This window comes from Lottia gigantea (assembly GCF_000327385.1).
Source record: "Lottia gigantea unplaced genomic scaffold LOTGIsca_1, whole genome shotgun sequence".
Lineage (NCBI taxonomy): Eukaryota > Metazoa > Mollusca > Gastropoda > Lottiidae > Lottia > Lottia gigantea.
The window spans coordinates 3,540,868-3,564,474 of NW_008706746.1; the positions used below are offsets into that span (position 1 = coordinate 3,540,868).

Consider the following 23,607-nt stretch of genomic DNA (forward strand, 5'->3'; position numbering starts at 1 on the left):
TATAAATATATAAAACATCATCATTAGTATCAACCATTACAACATGAATTAATAAAATCATGCACTGAAATAAAATGAAATAGTGTTTTACAATCTACTGAAAGGGCTTTCTAGTATAAAGGGAGATAAGTCTGTAAACACATATCTTACTTTTTCTAAGAAAAAAAACGAAGAGTAAACAAATCAATTTCAAATTCAATCGGTCTGTTGAATGTTTTCATGGAAAGCTTATCACCAGCTCATGGAGTTTACATTTCGCAGCTCATCCGCTATGCTAGGGCATGTTCTCTTTATGAGGACTTCCTAGATAGAGGTCGAGTATTAACTTGAAATTGCTGAAACAAAGTTAATTGACACACAAACTTTCATTTAGGAAATGTCATTTTGTCATTAAGCAGAACTCATTTATAAATACAATTAATCTGTTTCTGACATTTTGGCTGATTTGATTGGTCAGGCCTGAATTGATCTGGTTGTATCTCATGGTTTTTATCATTGTGCTTATGGCGGGTGTCGCGCGCGAAGCAGACAATGCTTAGTCTTTTTGAAACACCTGATGGTACTTCTTTTTGGAGGAGTCTACTATCACACAACTTTTACTCTCGATTTTACAATACTGTGGATGAGGTTTTGATTAACGGAATTGTCATGCTTGTACGGATTTTTTGTTAGTGAGGTTTGTGAGAGATAGGAATAAGTTTGAACAAATACAATCTCGAATGTTTGTCTTCAATACTCAGTCTTTTTAATTGTAAGAAAATGTGTCAGTGAAAAATATAGGCCAATAATTATCTTGTCACAATACCGTCTAATTACAAGTGACAGTCTAATCAGAAACCGTCATCATATTGATTCCTTTGTCTCTTTTCAAATACTACCAATTTCACCTTCAGTTGAATTGAAAGAAAACTATATCCACGTCAAAAGCAAACTGTATTAGATCTGGAATATAATGTGAATATTAATGATGGATACCCTTATTTTCATTTATGAAAATGAAAAATGCTAATACTTATATGAATAGAAAGTAGATGTGTTAGTATTATTTTTTTATCCAGACTGTACATACAAGACCGTTTGTGATTGGTTAAAACTCCTAATTATATTCAATAAGAACATGATATGATTAAGAATACATGATAATTCATTAGAAACACCAATTAATCAACTTGTTATCTTAATTTGACACTACAAAATAAGGAAACCCATCTTTAACATGAATTGATATTTTCAACCCAGGTTCCCCTTTCCATTGATGCATGTATGAAAAGATGACTAGGGAAAACATAGCTGGAAAGAGATAAAACTGCGATGGCCTTGATTAGATGAATTAAGAGCATTAATGTACGATATATCAATGTTTTATTTTAAAGTATGGTACCCATAGTCTACTCTGTTACCTTTCAAGGCTACGCAGCATCGCATTTAGGCTATCAGAGATAAACTTTCCCAGTCTCCACCCTTTCCTTCATATTACAATTGATAAAGCCCTAATTTCCAGCCTCGCTGTATATGACGCCAAATATCTAATGTAAGAATGCGATTCAGACAAATCTCAAGACGTTGTCTTTCTAAAGATGAGAAAGGATCAAACACACTAATCACTTTATCTTCAACTTACAGACTTGATTTAGCTCACATCAAAGATATATTACGTCAACTGGAATAATTCATTGAAATATCAGCGCAATCATCGGCCACTTCTAAATCCTGCCTGGTAATTAGCTCTGGTAGACGAATTGATAACCTTTTCATGACGCACTTGTCAGGAGAATTTTCAACTGACCGAAAACTTTCATCAAGATAATTATGATTAAATTAAACTTTCTTAATTATGAAGGTGCCCAAGATGTTGTGAGTTGAATATATAGAATTGGCATCGTTCATAGACAGGCAAGATCAATTGAAAGATACATAACTTTAGTTATGTGTTAATTCGCATTTTTAAACCTCGAGGTAACCGAAACAGAACACTGAGTTGTTTTTCACTAGTTTCAACTAGTTGTGACTAAGTGCAATAACTATTACAGCAGATTGATACATACCCCTCATTGACAATGGGATTCTGATAACTAATTAATTTGCTTGACAGAAGACCTCCACATCCCGTATCGGAACTTACTTCAGATATGAACAGAAAGACCATTCTTACAAGAGGTTTTATCAAGATATTTACGTCATGTGTTAATTGTTATTATATATTCACATACTATATGACAATGGTTTATTAATAATAAACATCCATTCGAATTTCTTATTTTAGAACCAATAAAACTGGTTCAGCAAGTACTTGTGAAAATTGTATTTATGTATACACCATAATATGTCTAATGTTAGAACCCATCTCTGGGTTATTAAGGATATTTTCTATATAATAAGATACCAAGTCGATGAATAAACCAAAGTTACCACAATGAATGATAAAAACTTGTGCATACATCCTTAATTGTATTCAGCAAGTCGTCATTTACCACTATATTGAACATTTTTTGATACACAAACGATACGATTTTCAAACGATTCATTAAACAAATAAGTAAAAGTAACTATATCATTATGTTTTGCAATGAGACGAAGTAAATATTGACCGAGTTTTCAGAGAATCTGAAGCTGACTCTTTAATCTTTATTCTTAATGTGATAAATTCTTGTCACTGTCAGTATACTCGAGTCAATATTTAAATTCGCCAGGCAGAGTTGAGTTTTGTTCTACAACCAACTCGATCAATTTAATATCGGTAACTACATGAAGTGCTTATATTATTGAGAAAGGCTGAAGGAAGTTTCGAATGGTATCGAATTCTATTTTAATTCCAACATATTAATTAATTTGAGTAAAATAGGGCTAAACTGGTTTACACACAAAATAAATTAGAGAAAAAGTTACTTGACAATTACTTACAGATATAATGTCATTGATGTTTTACATTGTATTTTCATTGTCATTGTATTTTTACATTATGTCATACCAAGAAATTTGACAAAACCGGGTTAACGAGTTTCTCACTTTCTAGCTAATTTAAAGTGCTAGTGAAGCAGGTCGGGGCAGCCAGTCTTCGAAAAGAGTCAAGATCAAATGTACCTAAAAAGCGTATAATGAACACAGCATCAAATTAAAATTGATCTAATCCTATGTGGCGGATGGTTTTTAAGAGAATTAAATTGTAACCAGCCCTAGTCTATATAAAGAAACGTCAAAGTAGAGAAAATATCTTGAAAGAAAAGACAATTTAATTGTCATAAATGACTGTCTACATTGATTATATTACAAGAGAATTTATTAAGAATAGTCTTATCCCGGAAATACTCCATCTTAACTTATTTCCATACTCAGACATCAAGCTATTACTCTTCAAGCCTCATGAATACGATATTAGACAAGAAATGAATGAAAGCATCAACGACATTGATCAACAGTCCGAAAATTCTCAGTTCTACATTAGAAATATATCATGTCAAAAAAGCCACTCTACCGTTTTTTTTTTGGATTGTCATTTATATAAGATTATATTACTGTGTAATGTTAGGATCACAATACAAGCTTTATCCGGTTTCCCCTGCAAGTGATGTTGGTTAGAGGTGCTGACGTGGAACAAACGTCGTTCGAAAGTAGAAAGTAGCAGAAAGTAGAATCAGACTAATAATGATACAACTGTTATCAGTATTATGAAGTTTTCAAAGAGAACTATAATTTGTCTGATATCTATTCTAGTATGTTTTTCTATTAACCACTCCGAATAGCTCTGGCTTGATATCCGATATAGTAGAATAATTTCCTTTTCATTTGACACAAACTCGGAAGCTTAATGATGCTTCATTTTATACTTTTAATTTCCCTTGTTCCAAAATAACTCGTGAATATGGACACTTTTATACAGGAATATGAATGGAAACTTGTGACAAACCTTCTGAAATCAAAAGGAATGTAAGTTAAACGCTAGTGTTGAAGTCATGTTTGTGTTTTAGCGAGTCATTTTGCACCTTTTATACCAGGAATCGGAAAATATCTTAATCTTATAATATTCCTGAGATATAAATTATCTTGACGAGTTGTAATACAACGTCCCTTGATGATCGAAGATGATTCAAACTGTTGCAATGTTACATGAGAGTGCAATTTATTATTATATACCGATTCGAAAGTAAAACCCTAATTGACTAATGTTATCGTTTAAAGGTAGGTTTACATAGACAGCCTTTTTCTTTTGACCTTGAAAGTAAAACATGTTCTGCAAATTTCAACCCCCACCCTATTCATCCAAATTCGAAAATTCAAAATTTTGTTGAGGTCGCCACTCACCATGTGGTTCTAGCAAATGAGGGTGGTTTGGTGTGAGTTTTTCTTTATGGATAAATATGGTTGATGATAAGGAAATGAGCCTGCATGGTATGGGGGAAAGTGATGATATCCTTGCCTTCATTTTTTCGGTTTCTCCTGTCATCTCAACAAGATAACTTACAGCATCTATAACCGTTGAGGTCATTTGATACAGTGATTTCTCCAAAATTGACACTATATCCCACCATAATATCTAACACCCCATTTAATCAGATTTTGATAAAAAAAAGTTTTCTGTGTAAACCTGCCTTTACGGTTTACTGCTAAGTAATGCTATTGATGTTTGTCGTTTTAAAATCCATTTTGATAGAAGCTTTTATTATTAAATTTCATTATTGGAAACAAATCACAGATTACTCAATTCATTGGATTTATTTACCATTTTCAATTCAAATAGCCAGCTCATTTTCATTTATCAAGGGTCTGTTTATCAAGGGTCTGTAAATATATACCTTTCAGCTCAATACCAGTTATCAGTATCACTTTGCAAATGATAAAAATCTGACGTTCAGTTCGTCTGCGTCTCGAGATCGTGGAAATTTCAAGTTTTCAATAACCTGATCCTCTCTTATACCAATTCAATGTTTGACACGCATCAATACGGTGTAACAATGAAAGTCTACTGTAAATAGTGTTGAATAGATTCATTTAACTAAAGAGTAAATTGAAAAATCAACAAACCAGTATTACTGGTTTTTATTGGAACATAAATAAATCAGTGAATTGAGTGTGTTACTGCAATAAGATTCAAGTAAGTGAAATCTTCCATGTATGTTCCGAAAAAATTAACTTCTGGACTTGCTTATTCAAGTTTATCATTGGTTATTCTAGTTTAGTTAATATCATTGGTTGGTCTAGTTTAGTTAATATCATTGGTTGGTCTAGTTTAGTTAATATCATTTGTTAGTCTAGTTTAGTTAATATCATTGGTTATTTAAATTTAGTTAATATCAATGGTTAGTCTAGTTTAATTAATATCATTGGTTATTTAAATTTAGTTAATATCATTGGTTAGTCTAGTTTAGTTAATATCATTGATTAGTCTAGTTTAGTTAATATCATTGGTTAGTCTAGTTTAGTTAATATCAATGGTTAGTCTAGTTTAGTTTATATCATTGGTTAGTCTTGTTTAGTTAATATCATTGGTTATTCTAGTTTAGTTAATATCATTGGTTAGTCTAGTTTAGTTAATATCAGTGGTTATTCTAGTTTAGTTAATATCATTGGTTAGTCTAGTTTAGTTAATATCATTGGTTAGTCTAGTTTAGTTAATATCAGTGGTTATTCAAGCTTAGTTAATATCATTGGTTAGTCTAGTTTAGTTAATATCAGTGGTTATTCAAGTTTAGTTAATATCATTGGTTAGTTTAGTTTAGTTATTCTCATATTTTTGTTCATGTTTGGTTATTCTCATTGTTTGGGTATTCTCAATGTTTAGTATTTAGTTATTCTCATTGTTTGGTCAGGTTTGGTTACTCTCATTTCATGTTTGGTTATTCTCATTGTTTGGTGATGATTGGTTATGTTTGGTTATTCGCATTGTCTGGTCAAATTTGGTCATTCTCATTTTTTGATCAAGTGTGGTTATCCTCATTGTTTGGACAAATTAGGTTGTTCTCATTGTTTGATCAAGTTTAGTTATTTTCTTTATATGGTCAAGGTTTGGACTTGATAATTCTTTGGTTAGTCGTTTAGTTTTGAAATTGGTTATTCGTAACTTTTAGTCAAGTTTTTGACTTGGATATTCACAACGTTTGGTCAGGTTTTTGAGTTGGTTATTCACATGGTTTAGTTCAGTTTTTGAGTTGGTTATTCACAGCGTTTTGACAAGTTTTGAACATAGTTCTTGACATCGTTTGTCAAGTTTTTGACATGGCTATATATTCACAGCGTTTTGTCAAGTGTTTGACTTGGTTCTCCACATTCACATTGTTAAGTTCAATTTTTGACATGGCTATTCACATCGTTTAGTCAAGTTTTTGACTTGGTTATCAACAGCGTTTAGTACAGTTTTTGACTTGGTTATTCACATCGTTAAGTTCAGTTTTTGACATGGTTATTCACATCGTTTAGTCAAGTTTTTGACATGGATATTCAAAGCGTTTTGTAAAGTTTTTCACATCGTTTAATCAAGTTTTTGACATTGTTATTCACAGTGTTTTGCCAAGTTTTCACATTGTTTAGTTTTTTACTTGATTCTACAAATGATTCTTCACAGCGTTTGTCTAGTTTCCCCAATTATGATTATTATTTTCTCATAGTTAAGAAAAGTTTTGGCTTTGCTATCTTCAGCGTTTGTTCTAGGTTAGTTTTGGCAATTCTCATATCATCACCCGGTCATGTTTTGGACTTTTGGTCTGTTATTGTTATCGTTTTCTTTATCACATTGGGGCTTATCTTCACCTACCTTTTCGATATACAACGCGGTTACGATTTTAGAAAATGATTTTCAAAAAAATGTAAACATTATTGAGATAACTGATGAAGATGTCTTGAATCAATTAGTCCTCTTCAATACCTTTTGACGTGTAAACGTAAGAAAATGAAATATATAAGTCAAAGGAATAAATCGGAAATTACTAATTAATAAATAAAATCAGTCTTATTTAAACATTCTCAAAAAATGTTCAGTTACTTTACTGAAAACTATTTCAACATTCAACATATTTGAGAAATATTTTTTAAATCAGTTTTATTTACCAAACATGTAACTATTATTCCATATATTCTGTGTTTTTTTGAGTAAATTGAGTTGGTAGAGTAATTACTGTAAGATGTTGTGTTAAAACAAGAGACTATTTCTTTTTACAATAATGTTGTTTATAGTTAAAAGAAATATTACGCTTAAACTTACAAATCACCTGATGCTACTCTATGATAGAGATAGTCAAGTTCGATATACGTTGAGACTTGGTATTTGAAGTGTCCGAGATCTTCAGTCTGAGCTCGTGTAATATAAAAGTTAATTGATTCAATATAAAAACAAATCAATTATCACTGTCTGATTACAGTTGTTAATATTTTGTCAGAAGATCCGTTAGAAGCTGACATTAATGTTCTATTTCCTTCTGCCTCGGCCTCAATGCCAGGAATATTCTACTGGAAATTAGTCTAATACTTCACCAACATTGACAGCTTTGAACTTTCTTACATTAGTTGATAAGATTTTTATTGGAATGAAGCTTTTGGTTTTGTCTGTAAAACTTGTGATTTGAACCACAGGACACAATATTCCAATAATTTAAAAAAAAATATCGTTAAACAGAGAATCTCTGCAGGAAACATCTATATTTACGTGATCTGTATTCGAAATGATGGAAAAAACGCAGATGTTTAAGATTGTAAAAATGAACATTAAGTACTGCTAAATAATTTATTGATGGTTTTATAGGTTTTTAAAGTTCAGTATTGAATATTGAATAATTATTAAACGCCTATTATTATTGTATAATCGACTGTTCCACATAAAATAAGCTACTGACTGGGAATTTGGAATAAAAGATAAAGGAATCGATTGGAACTTGTTTGTAGTGTTGTGACAGAACTATTTTATATCCGTCAACGAATCTGTCAAGTTGCGATCGTGTTCCCATTCTGTGATTGTGCCACATACAGAGTCATGCCTTTGGATTTCATTCGATTGGAAATGAGTGTAAAATTATCTTTGTGCTCTTAGTTATTTAAAGTTTCTGACTTTCTGTGTTAAAAAAAAAAAAACAAAACAAAAGAAAACGCCTCAAACACTTTGTCAACATCTTATCTACTAAGAGTCTAAATAAACTAAATTTGCAGTAGTGTAACAAATATGTTCTGTACATGATTTTACAAGCAGTATTTGTCACTTGATGATTGTATTTATTACAATCTGATACAATCTGATATTAGTTCTGCATGGATGGTGAATCGAGAAGCTTACTATCAGATTCATGTGTAATTCTCAACTTTACAAATAACACATATCTTGTCGTGATTGAGATGTTGCCGAGTGTCTATTCATTAACAAGTACGCTATAAAAAATATGTTCTTTAATGAAATCAATGCCTGACACAATCCAGTAGTTTCTCTTACAAATATGTTTGAATAATAACTATCCTTTAATACTTTATTTCTCAAGACAGAGACAAGACAACGGGACTGTCAGATTAGGATTATTATATCATCTACACTTATAGCCACGGACACATTTCACTACTACATCAATGATTGTGTTGGCTTTATAAATTTGTTTTGTGGTTTGTGTCTTGGATAATATGTCTGTTGTCTTCTGATTACATCTGCTCACTTTGTACTTTGACTATAAACATATTATGTGGCAGATGCTATTCTTCCAAATAAGCTCACACATCCCTGTAGACACAGTATGTCTTATTTAGCAGAGATGTAAAATTAGAGATATCTTGAAACCTGATCAAGATTAACTACACAGGATTATTTCTCGAACAAAGTAAACGTCAGAAACCGCCAATAGTAATTATATTTTTGAACAGGCTTTTTATGTGAACACAGTGTTTTTGCATCTGAGACAATTGAAATATACAGATTGATCTGGGAATATTAGATAAACCACGCAGAACTTGCTTCTGATCAAGTAACACATCTGGACACGCCGATAGTATTTTAACAGAAAGATCAAGTTATTGATTACGGAGAGGGGAATGCCAAAGTCCTGTACTCTCATATAAAAACAAAACCGAGAACCTATTTGTGCAGTAGCCGATTTGAATAAAATTGACAAAATGTTCCACCTTCTTCATGAATTGGTTTTTAAGAACATGCTTACCAATATAACTATCAAGAATTGGCCAGAGAATCAAACCACGTACCCGCTCTACAACACGTCATATCCGAATATTGAAGGTCGTGACAATTATGAGCAGGTATGTCATATTATGGATTTTAAATATTTTAAAACTGTTTTTGATGCCAGCCTGGCGCCAAAACTCGTACCACATCAATAGGTTGTTTGAAGCAAGATCATACGTTTTCTGAAACTGATTTTAAGAAGTATTAATCGTTGACGATATTCACAAAGAACTGCACCTAAAAGCCACAGTACTGTGACACAAAAGTGGTAATTTGAAGGTTTCACTACGTTTTCTTATCAAGATATCGACTCAAGTCTTTAAACATTTGTAGTCGGGAGTCCTAAAGACGTTATAATGTAGATTGCCTCCCTTGCGCTTGTCTAATCGTCCCTATCCACCTTCTCAATTCAAATAACAAAAATGGTTCAGTAATCATGAACAACGCTGCTCACCAATCTTCGGTTTTATCTTGGAATGTGTCACCATGGAATAGGTCCAACACAATAGCTAACTGATGACCATACATGCATTTAGCGTTTCGTCTCCGACCACAGTAAGCGCAGAGCTAAACTTTTGTCTGTCATTTCATATCAATTGCATATCATAAGAAAATTTTACAAATGTAAAGTTTGGTGACTTTACTTTGTTACTTGCATACAAAAAATATTGCCAAATCAGATCCTGTCAACACTGTGATCAGACCATTCACTGGGTAGTTTTTACGAGACAATAACCAGACTCATGTGCTACAGTCTCAATTTGGTAAATTTTCAAAATCGACAGAGAGGCAAAAATTTTACCCTTGTCTTGTAAGCCCAATCAAGAGCCAAAAGTAAATAATTTCACGTTTGAATAATTAAATATCTTCAGATTGTTGAATAAGTATTTATAGACATGGTACCTTTGTTCTTACACCACATTGTATTTTTCATTAACTCCATAAGATTTATTTTATAGATATTGGATGAATTCCAAGAAGACAGTGTACATTCAGATGGGGTCAAAGTTATCTGTCTCCTGATTCTATATATACCAATATTTCTACTAGCTGTATTGGGCAACTCCTCTGTACTTATGATAATACTCTGGCATCCACCGTTAAGAACGATAACTAATCTATTTCTGGTGAATTTAGCCATGGCTGACTTTTCAGGTTAGCATACTTTTAAAAATTTATATATTTTCATGTTTAACATCGTTTGCTTTGAACATATTCCCTTTCAAACACATTAGATAAAATTATTACACACATTCAGACTCTAATAAAAGTATTTTCACAAAACCTTCTACTTACGATATATTACGACTCTTTTTGTAGAAAATAACAAAAAATCTTTTGCATTATTGAGCCCTGGGATGTCTTATCTCATTTAACACTGCGAGATAAATGTTTTGTTGGGATGAGTACAGCACATATTTGCATAGTTTATAATATTTATTGTATACAAAGAAAATTCGTACAAAATTCAATCAGCTCTGTATTTAACCATATTCAGACAAGTATAATTATTAAAGTCCTACACAGTAAATGGTAAGCTAACATGTTGAATATAATCTTTCTTACTTTGTTATTGCCGGTCTTATGTCTCACCTGGTTAGAAGCATTATTACAGGATTTAGGTCTAAATATTAATAGGACAATTTTGTGTTTTTAATCGTTGACACCAAATCTTCTTACACAACGGATCTTCGATCTCATATCTGGTCTGAGTCTCAGGAGTCTTTAGTAGTTTTCACCGTTATATTTTCGTGAAATTCTCGTCAGAGTAGAATATTTCTCTAACAATCACTATGAATATAATTGAGCAATTGATCTTCATTGTACGGCATTCTCTAACCGGTTTTACCGAAGAGTGCTCCGAGGAGGCATGCTCTATTGTTTTTAAAGAATTGTAGAAATGTGGATATACTAAACGGTTCCTTCGAAAGATGAAGAATTTAACGATTTGTGAAATGAAAGCCAAGTTAGATGTCTCTACCACCATCGACCTCTCTGCAAATACCACACCCTGTTTCAAAACTTCGTCTGCCCTTTTTTTAATTCAACTCGTCTTTTCACGAACACCTCAAATAATGCCAAATTTCCAATAACAGAAAACCTTTCGTGTGACAGCAGCAATGTTATATACCTTATATCATTTATTCTGTCTTAAACAATATATTGGTGAAACAAAAAACAAATTAAGAAAACGATTCGATGTTCATAGATTCGATATAAATCATAATTTTGACAAATCTGTTGCTAAACAGTTTAACCATTCAGATCACACTATAAATAATGTCCATACCAATTACATGTATCAAGGAACTGTACAGGGAACTCCAACAAAAATTCCCTAATATATTTCAAAAAGATTTAGTTATTGCTTTTAAATGCAATACGAATCTTTATGATATTTTAGTCCTTGGTAGACTTAAACCCATAGCTCCATTGAACTTTAATATCAATATTTGTCATCATATATATATATTTGTTTTTTTATATACAGAGTATTGGTTCCTCTCCATTTTAATTCAATACTCTCTCTTTAGTTCATAGGTTGTTGGTTACAGAAACAGAAAACGACAAACTTTATTCACATTAATATATATACTCTATTATTTTAGAATCATTCAATTTATAATAAGTATTACTTTATAATTTAATTTCACGTTGATGAAGCTGAATTTTCACTTCGGCCTGTGCTTTCGTAACTTCAATTATATGTTGTTGTTACAGCGCTGTTCATATACTTTCCTGCAAGGTTTCTCAACTAGACATTCCTTTCGACCAGTTCAGAGTATATTGCTCTATCTAACATTGCGGATTCAGCATACAAGGTTTTATGTTACATATCCCCCTGACGCACGGAGAAAATCTTCTTTGTTTTGTATCTGAGGTGTGAGAACTAAAAAAATGCTTTTGATAAAAAATTGGTAGGGTAGGATTTGGTGGATATTCTCCACCTGGAGTAACGACCATTTTCATTTTATTGATTTACCGTAAATATAAGAAGACGATTTTAACAACGTGAAGGATTTGATATGTTATGCGAGACAACCTATAATAAAATACACGAGATTTTCTCGACGTGAAGACACGGAAACAAATACTGTCAAACTTCAGCATTTTGAAATAGGTCAGTTGTCTGAACATCGCATAGATTACCACATGTTTAGGGTTGGTTTTAATATTTCTATATCGATCTACAATAATTATTGCATCAACAATATTTTAACAACGAAAAAATTTTGTCGTGAGATTTTAGCAAACGACAATTATAAACATACTTGAAGAAACACAATAGAATGTAAAATCTTAATTCTGGAACATTCCCCAAGGATTGTGACCATTGTTGGCTCTCACTGACATCGGCAGACAGCGTTTAATACATGTTATCGATTTATACACTGTAAATTATATATTATGTACGTTAAATATCTCATGGACAATTGACAACATACGAGACGAGGAACGATGCTCTAATAACAAGTGGAGTTTGATTATTGTCAAAGTCGTTACCTCATTCAAATGTATACTACCTCTAAGGATGACAAATATTTAAACTTGGCCTCAATGAGTCTTTGAGTCTAGTGGACTTACTTGATGTCAAAAATATACGACAGAACCCCACTATAATCCAATAAATCCATAAAACTGAGTACTAATCCACCAGAAGTATGCTTAAAAGCAATTGCTTAGTTAAATGGAAATATATCGTCTTATATAGAAATCCTATTCTTTTGCACCTAATAATTCCAACTGATGATTATAAAATCTTGTTGACCATGTTTGAGACATTGTGCATTCAGGCACAAATTTTGGAGAAAAGTATAAAAATCATATTTCAAAATTGTTAGAAATTAAGTGAGGAAGCAACTGGGGCTACCAACTATTTTTCCTCATTGTACCCCAGCGATACATTTAAAGAATGCATTGATCTTTCCCGGATTATTCATTTACTGTTGGATCGATCGAATAATATCCTAAATCAAAATGAGAGAAAAATAACCTTTCTGAAGGTATAAAGATGAAATTAAGTTTGAGTTGCGGGTTTATCACGATCTGTGCACATCTCACTCATAGGTTTTATATCATTAACAAACTGCATTTGCCTTTGTACAGTATCAGAAACATGAGATTATGACTGAATATGTTTATATAATTTACAGAAATAGATTACAGTGCTGTCTTTTGTATAAGGCAACTGTCAACATACACTAAGATGGTTCGACTTGGTGTCGCTATCTCGTTTATAGGAGCCCTGCAGTTTAACTTCCTTAGCAAAAAGCCTTTAATGCTTAATACATTTAACGTAGTGCTAAGCTTTTTAATCGACATTCAAATCTTGAATTATATATCAACTCATCTGTTACTTGATATTTGTGTACATGATATGGTTGTATCTTTAATCTGTTCTCTGATATCACCAATGTTTGAATATCGTATTGTTTTGTGTTGAAGATTACAGTTTTGAGATTCAAATATCACAAAATTAGAACCACAATGTCATTCAAGTCACAGTAATCATTGTCTGATAACAGTTAAAGTTTCGGTGTTGGCTAATTTATCATTCTCCAGGGAAAAATTTACATTGAAGTAAACAGTTCTTCCGCGTGTTGATTTCATCATTAAGTTTTAAATAGCCTTAGATTTATCTTGGATACTTTACAAATGAATCGCCTATGTCTGATGACCTATCAAAAACTTATAATTTGAAATTCATTCTAGAATCAGTAACGATCAACTGACTATTTTTATTTAATAAAAAGAGACTCAGGGGTTTGCCGTAGACTATCGTAAATGTCATAAGCAGCTATGACATTCAATTGAATAATTGCTATTGTGTAAGCATGCATATTTGCAAATGTATTGAGAGATCACGAAACAATATTTTCTATGAAATTTTGTGGATTGGGGAAAATACACTTTTAAAGGATTACACAAATCGATAAAATTGGAGAAAATCAATAATACAATAAAGACTACGTTATCTGCTGGTTGATAAATATTATCAGCACATATGGTTAAGTTATTGGATGTTTATAACTTAGTTATATTTTAGCCCAGAGCAATGAGGCTGTTGATCACTTCACGTGCAATCAAGCAAATATATTGATACACCAAAAAGAATATTCAAATGTTCCAAAACGCTAGTTGTAATCCTACAATGCCATCACGTACGTTCTAACAACGGACTTAAACAGAACTATATCTGTATTGGATTGAAGCAAAACTCTTCGTATTTATCATATTAATTAGAGTTGAAATGACACGCGCTTACAGGAGACTAATTAATGAAAATAGACTCAAAGAAGAAGTCATACAGTTCAGAAAATGGCAGCGATTCCTAAATTATCGGACATCCTAAATGATGGCGTCATTGAATCGATCTGTTATTAATCGAGAAAGACTTTCCATTGGAACTGTGACGTCAAGAGTATACCTTGTTTAGTTTTCTGTTCATGTGTATGGAAAGGTTAACAAATCTAATCAGATCGTAGAAAGAAAATCTCTGGAATATTCTGTGCTTTTTAATGAACGACGTGGTCAATACAGTCTCACCAGCAGTTACTGCAGGAATCATCTCTCATACAGAAGCATCATTAACTTTCACAACGGGCGAGGTCAGAGTCCGTCCATCTTTTTCATATGAACTTCTTATTACAGTAATGGTGATATTGAACCATATTCTTCTTACAAATTGATATCAACTTAGTTCAGAAGAAAGTTGTGTTCTGGTAGTATTTTGTTGCTAGACGGTGAATTGTCTAATCCTTTGTGATGTATTTGACTGATAACTTATTCTATTGGACTCAATTGCATTATTACCACATCGTCGTGAGTGATTTATTTTAGACTTTACAACACGTTTTTTAGATTGAAAAAATGATATTTACTATTGACGTCAATAAGGACAAAATCTCAAGAGTTTAAATGTGTGTACAGTTATATTTTATCGAGTATATACCTTCGTTTTTTTTCAATCATACAGTTAATGGAACTTTTTACTCCAAATCATCAATTCCGGATAACAAAAATTATTATTCGCAATTGACTGTAATAATTGGTACAAAGAAAGTTGACATGTAATAGGCACACACCTATCAACTTAGAAATGAACCATAAGCTGAAAAAATAAAGGTTTGTCAAAGTATAGGGGTGGATTATTGAAAATGTTCTATAATGGAAAAGGAGTATAGTTTACCACCTGGAAATAAAACCATGATCGATACAAGATTATTGCATTACCTCAATAACACACAGATCCTCAGAGAGATGATCCTCGAGATCTACGGCAGCTCAGACGTACTAACAATTGTGTTGATAGTGCTATATGTAATAGTATTTCTTATTGGAGTAACAGGCAACGCATGTATGGTGCTAGTTGTTGCAACTTCAACTCGACTCAGAAATGTTACAAATTTGTATTTGTCAAATATGGCAGTAGCGGATTTTGCAGGTAAGTAAGTCACCAATTTGTGTAGAAGTGCTCGATGTACATTTAATGGTGTTTCCATAGAAATAGAATAAAAATTCCGAAAGGTAAAAAATGGTAACAAATAGACCAGATAAGTGTAAAGTAAGAGGCTAGCTTCCGATACGTTCAAAGTTTTTTAGAACAACTTTATCTATTTACCTGGCACCTGAGAGATTTAGTTTGATTATACTAGAGGATATTATACCCCACTATTAAATAGTATGATATATAGACATATTACCCTTGTAGTTTCTATTTTAAAGGCACATCAAGTGATATCGGCAAATATTTGGCTAGAACGGATAGAATATCCATCATAAGCATGGTTTTAAGTTGATAATCTAAATATGAGAAAAAAAATTAAACTCACATACAAAAATAGGATATCGGATATTTGAGATAAAAATGTTCTATGGTTAGAGCAATGAGATTGTTTTTACTTTCCTTCTTTAACTTTATCATTGGGTCTTGTATTACCTTAGTCCAAAGAAAATAATGATTTCTCCTGGAAGAACTTCTATATTAATTCAAAACCAGAATTATGCAAATCCAGAAGACGGTGCTCTATAGACAATAAGCCCCATTTGCCATGGTTTTACCTAACAGAATTGTATCAAAGATTACTTTACTGAAGGCCGTTGCTGAACTTCTTTTAAGGCATTTATAAGTAACGAAGTTACCGTTAACGAACTGCTAAAAGCATCTAGTTACTAAGAGCGTTATACAGATCATCTTATAAAAGGACATTATCACATCTGAGCTTTCGAATCAGGTTAACAAGATTATGAAGTGCTTCGTTCTGGTGTTGATTAAAACCTCATTTAATGGAGAGAAAATGAATCAAATTATGCCAACCATCATATTTCAAAGATAGTTCATGTAAGAAACCCAGAGAAACCAGTAAGGCGTTTCTCTGTTTTTAAGTAGGCTACAAGTCTCTTCAGATGAATTACTCTAATCTTTCTCTTTAAGAAAGGAAAACTGAAGCATATTTACATTATCAATATGGTCATTCTTTTGATGAATTCTTATATTTGATTAACTTAATCATAGGTTCATAGAAAGCACGTATGCTTTTATTTAAAGCTAAATTTATTCTGAATAAGCTTAATCTGAATATAGTAAAGGACCATAAGAAGTTCCAGTTATATTCTTTAGGTGTGTGTATTTATCTTAGTGGATGAGGATTGGTCATGTTTTTATTCTTTAATAATGTCATCATATAAACATTATAATACACTTAGGATATCTAGGTAGTGTCATATTCTGCCACTGTCATTTTACGCCAATTCACACAAAATAATTGCCAATTCGATTGTAAGATGTAGAACAGTTTCGTAATATGAACTGAATACTTCCCGCTTAAATTTCTTGCTTTGAAATGTCTCAAATGGCTTCACCGGAAACGTTACATCAAACTCACATCATTCTTGTTTGTAAGTTAAGTAAAACATAAGAAGTAATATAATTTCTATCTACAGATAGAATAGGTAGTCAATAGAATATTATCAGTGTAGTGTTCCAGAAATGGCGTTTTGTCAGATGAAATGATATTGATGATAATAATGTTAATTGGCGAATCAAATATCATTTGCAGAGCGTTTCCAGTCCTATGCATATAAAGTAATTCTCATGATGATAACATTATATTGGTGGAAAACAAGGAAAATTAGACTATTTTCTCTTCCATCAGCGTGTATGATTACTCTCACCTTTTAACCCGAATGGAATATGAATTGGCATCCTAATTGTAGTTTTATGCTTGACGAAGTCTAAGACTGACAGGTAATTGCTGGTTTATTAGAATAATAGTGCGAGATGTCAATAAGATTTTACAACTTCCATGATTTGTTTCAGTTCCTCTTTTATATTGGTGTACCGCTACTATACTTGCTTCGCGAATACGTGACGGTAATGATAATACAGTTTGAACTGTCGATAAATTTCATTTATTATTTAATTGTTTAACACGCAAATATATTGGAGGTTCATTTTTTCAAATTAGTATATAATTATATATTATACATAATACAGGAGTTTTTGCCTTTTGTTTAATTTCTATAATAGTACAATAATATTACCTGTCTTACTTTGGACTATTTGCATTTATTTATTTGAATTAGCTTCAGATCCACAGGCATCTGTTTCTATCAATAGTCCACTCTCATTATAATAGTATATATGAGAATTGGCTATCGCTTGTCACGACCATTTCCGCTTCAGACGATTTTTCTACCATTTATCGTAATGAAACATAATCCCAACCTTATATGAATCGTTTCATTGAATATTTTCCCTTCACACAAGACCTACTTTATATCTCCCTCAGTGTTCCTCTTCATACTAATCTAACTATTGTTCAATATAAATAAGAGAGAGAGTCGACTATTTATAGAAACAGATGCCTGTGTTCGGATCAGTTTGACACTATACTTTCCCTGTCATATATTCAAACTTAGTGACATTTACATATTTCATTCATCGGGATTTAATACAACCTGATTAAAACGCAGATCGTTGGAGTCACATAAAAAAAACATCTACGTATCTTTTTGGTTTTCTGATATTTTCAGTCTCTATTAGAAATGTAACTGTAATTTAATTTTATTAGATTGACATAGACAAAGCTGATGATCATCTTACCTGCTAGATGATACCAAAGCCTCTGTTAATTTCAGTACAAATAATATCCTGCCAGTTTAGGGAGATTGTGTTCCTGATATGAAAAAGTCCATGATATTTGGCTTAAAATATTCCTGGATATTATAATACAATCTAATTAGGCTATCGTTTATTAAATTTTTCCTTTTTCATCTTTGAAAAGTCGGTGTTTTAGTGCATGATTTGAATGAAGAAACGTTCTGTGTATATGCAGCTTACATTCATCATACTATCGCTGAAATTGGAATAGATTTTTCCACTTATGTGTATAGAAATGATCTCTGGCTATAAATGTCTTGTAAGAACGAAGTTAATGTATTGGATGTCTGTAAATGTTGACTTTGTAACAATGTAATTTCAATTTCTTCTTCTAATATTCTTACTTAATTTTGTAAAGAGAACATTACTATCTTAATTATAAAAAATGTATCCGATAATAATTTACTGACCAACTTTTTTATCGTTTTGTTTTCACGTAAGGAATGTTTTACTGTCCGAGCCTTTCGGCTAATTTACAAGATACAAGAAACGGGAACAAATGACATGCACAGACCAATATTTTTTTATATGACGTGAAATGGTATCATATTAGTTCAATTTGAACAGGAATTTCAGGCTTGCGTATAGAAAAAATTCCTTTAAGCGTTACCTGTGAGAATGAATTCTGCTCGTATGCGCACCTGGATTTGAATTAGAATCTTACAATAACAGGCCGAGAGTATAGTATGTTCTTTACAGAATTCTAGTTACTCTAATTCTCCAAGAAGAAGCATAATTAAGGATTATGGTCAATGGTGTAGTATAAGAAGAAACATTATTATCTCATAATGTCTGTAACCTCTGTTTTTATCTGTTTTTATTATTCCAGAGCTTAGTTGGAGACTTTATTCCACAGGGAATTAAAATCAATATCTTTAAACCTGGTTGTTTTGATTCATATTATTATTATCTTTCCTGCTATTATTGATCAAAAGTTGCCATCCTTGCTACTACCGTAATATGACTAATTAGTGCTCAACAACATAATAAAAATATTTGTCGAGGTCATTACCTAGCTCATCTTAAGTCCATTTACCAGGATTTATTTCAGAGGCATTGTTCTGACAGTCATCTATACGTGGCCTCAGGACACAGTCCTAACATTTCTGTTAGATGAAGACTGATTTGACATAAGGCATCTTACCACATCTTAGGCTCGTTTTACCTGAATACACATACTATAAAATGTAGAATTGGTATCTACCATTATTTTATTATGTAAAAATGTGATCGGGAATCCTGTTGCTTCCCATGCAAGACGAATTGTAACAATCAATCATGAGGATTCGTCAGTTAGAAAGCCTCTAGTGCATAATGACAATGTATGCCAGAACTTGTGGCTAATATAGTCGTCACAAGTCCACTGTGTCTTTGCTAGTGAACACATAGTGAACAATTATTATAAAGCCGGTTTTGTTGATTTCATTGATATGTAGGAATTAATTTGTTTCAGTTCCTCTTTTATATTGGTGTACCGCTAGTACTGGCCTCGCGAATACGTGACGGTAATGATAATACAGTTTGAACTGTCGATAAATTTCATTATATAATTATATATTATACATAATACAGGAGTTTTTGCCTTTTGTTTAATTTCTATAATAGTACAATAATATTACCTGTCTTACTTTGGACTATTTGCATTTATTTATTTACAGGGAATCGAACAAGATAATTTTTTCATAAACAGTATTTGAGTTTTTGCCTTTTACTTAGTGTAAACGCATCAAAATCACGTTTCTCAACTGTATTGTAGCACCGTAGACTCATCAATTGCTCAGCTTTGTATAGATACCGAAGGTTATGCACAATTTGGCTTTTCTTTTCTCCCATACAAAATAGCATTATCCCAAATATCACGTTCTAGGGGCGGGTTATACTGTGTCTTTGCTAGTGATAACATACTGAGCAATTATTATAAAGCCAGTTTTGTTTATTTCATTAATATTTTTAGGAATTAACATGTAACAGTCTGGTCAATTAGTCTTGTACCATTGTTTTGAATGCTTAACATTTGTTTTTGTTGAAAAGGAAATACAACACATCATGTTCTGAATACTTATATAGCGTCATAGATTTATTGTTTTATCTATAACAAATCACTTTTCCCGCGGTTCAGAAGAGTTTTGAAGAGCTGAGAGAAAGAAGTTTATTTCGAAAGTAGATAAATGTAACGGGAGATTTTTAAACATCTGTTGCAGCTAAAAAGTCATGTCTCATGAACGTGTGAATGAAATTTTACTAGATGTGGGTTTGTCCGTATGGTGCAACGTTTCCACATATGTTGTAATGTTTATAACTATATCTTTTAAAAAAAAAACCTTATGAACACAAATTACGCACATGTTTTATTAATTAATATGTCGCTTTATGAAATCTATTATATTATATTATATGTCTGTTTACTTAAATGTTCATACGGTTTCTTTACCACATTAAATTAAAATAATGCACGATATATGACTTCTTTGTAATCTACGAGTTATTAACTCCAACTAACAAGTGCAAATGTTTTCAGAAATATATATTAGTACAACAAAGATAATGCTGCGCATCCAGATGTGTTCTAAAATGACCAGTCGGATTGCAACAATCACAATGTCAACCAGTTGACATGGTTTCAAGTTCCATCTGTTTATGTTTTGAATCGTCACCTGTTATGTACCATAAACACAACTCTCCACTTTGAATTTGTATATATGTAGCAATTCACAATTTTGATTCGGTTACATTTCATTTTGTATTTGCAGTTTGTATAGTCTGCATACCCATGGCAGTTGGTCAAGCAGTTTACAGTGTGTGGATATATGGAGAATTTATGTGTAAAGTGACAGGATTTTTACAAGGTAATGTGATGATTTCGTTTTCTACATCTATCTACAGTCCTGCTAATCGTAACGTAAGCGAAAGAATCACATCCCCATTAATCAAAGAGCTAACTAAACAATGATACTTATAGTTTTGAATTCTATGATTATAATGTGTTTCAGGTTAGGGTAACATAATGGAAATAAATGATGCACAGATATGTCATCTGAAATTCCTTCAACCAGAGCTATCAACATCACTTAATTAGAGATTTGACACACTAGTAGCAATTTCCTCGAATGTGTCTTTTAGTAACTTATTTCCTGTCAACATCATTGACGAGAACATCCTTCAAAATTCCAACCTAAATATAATACACTAATGAACTTAACTCAGTAGACGCAATGCTAAAAACAGGAAACAGGAAACGACTGAGATCAGGTCACCTAGTTCAATACTGAAAAAAACGTCAACGACCTAATTGAAAATGGGCCATGTCGAACGTCAACAACAGGCATGGAATAATAAATGCCGTGAGCGTAATCGAATTTCTTTTCACCAAACAGGAGCCACTAATTATGTAGGCATTATTAATAACATGACTAAGGTATAATTTCCGATTCCATTTTTAAACAAAAAATCGAAACTAATGTAAGACCATATTTCTTCGGTAGAAGCGGACAAACCAAACCAACTAATAATATCGAATAAATCGTTAACAATCTATCCAATCTGTTTATTCCAAGTACGCCTAAGCACAATTACATGTATAAATATCAGAGCATGCCATCGTCGCTCGAAATTTAAATGTAAAGGAGATCATCTGTCAAGATCAGATGAGAGTTAGTGAGATCTGACGACTTGGAAAACTAGCTAATATAATGAGACATAAACTAAGATGAAATAAACTCGTAATAGGCGTTAATGATATGATATTGACTCATATTATAGTAAAATATATATCATAACTAATCCATCTTTATAATATACGTCATTATTAAGACTTATTAATACCTATGATGTCAACAGGTGCTATAACAATGGGAAGCTGTACACCTGAACTGATTGATAACATCTACCAAACGACACAAAATAGACTTCTTCCAATACTAATAACGGAAACTTAATCATTGTAACATACTGAAACATTGGATGGGAGGTCCTACTGTATGGATTCTACTGCAACTCATTCGGCAACTTAGTGAACACTTATTTAAAACTTCGGACTACACACTTCAACATGATATGCTTCTCACTCCTTGAAAATCGAAAAACTTATTAATGTTCTCGACAAATTCTTTTTGCACACTGCACACTGCACACTTAGGTTGGTATTACCCATAAAGACAATAATCTCGATATTTTAAAGCAATCTTTTCTTAATCTTTTCAGGTGTCACTGTGGTGGCCAGTATTTTCACTATAGCAGTGTTAAGCTTAGACAGACTGTTGGCTATCAGGCACCCAATGATATTCAAGAGAGTTGCAAACTACAAGATGGCTGCCAGAATCATTTCAGTTATTTGGATTTTATCTTGTAGTGTGATGGCGCCATTATTAGTGTACAGAAAAACACAGACGTTACCGCTCAGTCCAAACGAAAGTTTACATTTCTGTCATGAAGATTGGCCTAGTTTAAAACATCGTCAGATATACGACAGTTGCTTGTTTGCTATAGTGTATGTTATTCCTGGTTGTATAATAGCGACCAGCTACGGTTTGATTGGTCGACAGCTATGGACAGAAGACGAAAATTTAAAACGCTCAGAATCAGAGATAAGTCGTGGAATGTCACAAAAAATAATGGTTGGACGAAAGCGTATCGCCAAAATGTTAATAGCATTAGCCATTTTATTTGCAGCTTGTTGGCTGCCTTATTATATTGTGACGTTATATTTGGATTTTGAAACGGACCAATCAGACGATTTCTTATTAGTACTACCATTCACTATATTTCTAGGCCATGCTAACAGTGCCTTGAATCCAATATTATATTTTTATACCAGTCAAAGTTTTAGAAAATATCTCTTTAAATGGATCAACTGTAATAAATCACGAAACCGAACAGATACACCGGTAAGTTGTTAAGCAAATATTAACTTCACCAAGTGTGTTACATAATGTAAAGATCCTAACGAGGCGCGATGGCAAGCTATATAAACATGCTTTTCGCTAGTCTGGAAGCACCAGTTGTCAATCTAAATTACCCAACCATTATGTCTGAGGTGCCTCAAGCTATAGTCCGTTTTAAATCTTTTTTCTCTTTTTAATTTCAGGTCAATTTGTTAATGAATTTTAAACCTGTTGATCAAACAGGGGTCACGACTCCCAGTCGACACCCAATTATAAAAAGATTAAGAGACACTTCAACCTCATCCCGCTCTAGCAGCTTAAAATTCTCCCGGTCCAGTAACACTAGTATCAAGTCCTTAAATACTCCAAACTCATCATTCAAACGAAAAGAAAATTCTAAAAAGGAGTCATTAGTCATTAGT

The 23,607-nt window shown here is 32.3% G+C and overlaps 1 protein-coding gene across 1 annotated transcript; it reads left to right on the top strand.

Annotated features, from left to right (window-relative positions):
* Positions 1-10,158: 10,158 nt before the first annotated feature.
* On the top strand, positions 10,159-23,200 carry LOTGIDRAFT_102897 (hypothetical protein; the record flags this gene model as incomplete). Its single annotated transcript, XM_009045578.1, has 3 exons — positions 10,159-10,297; positions 21,056-21,151; positions 22,506-23,200. Coding segments are annotated over 3 exons (930 nt in total), but the record flags the coding sequence as incomplete, so codon positions are not given.
* Between the last annotated feature and the right edge of the window lie 407 nt (positions 23,201-23,607).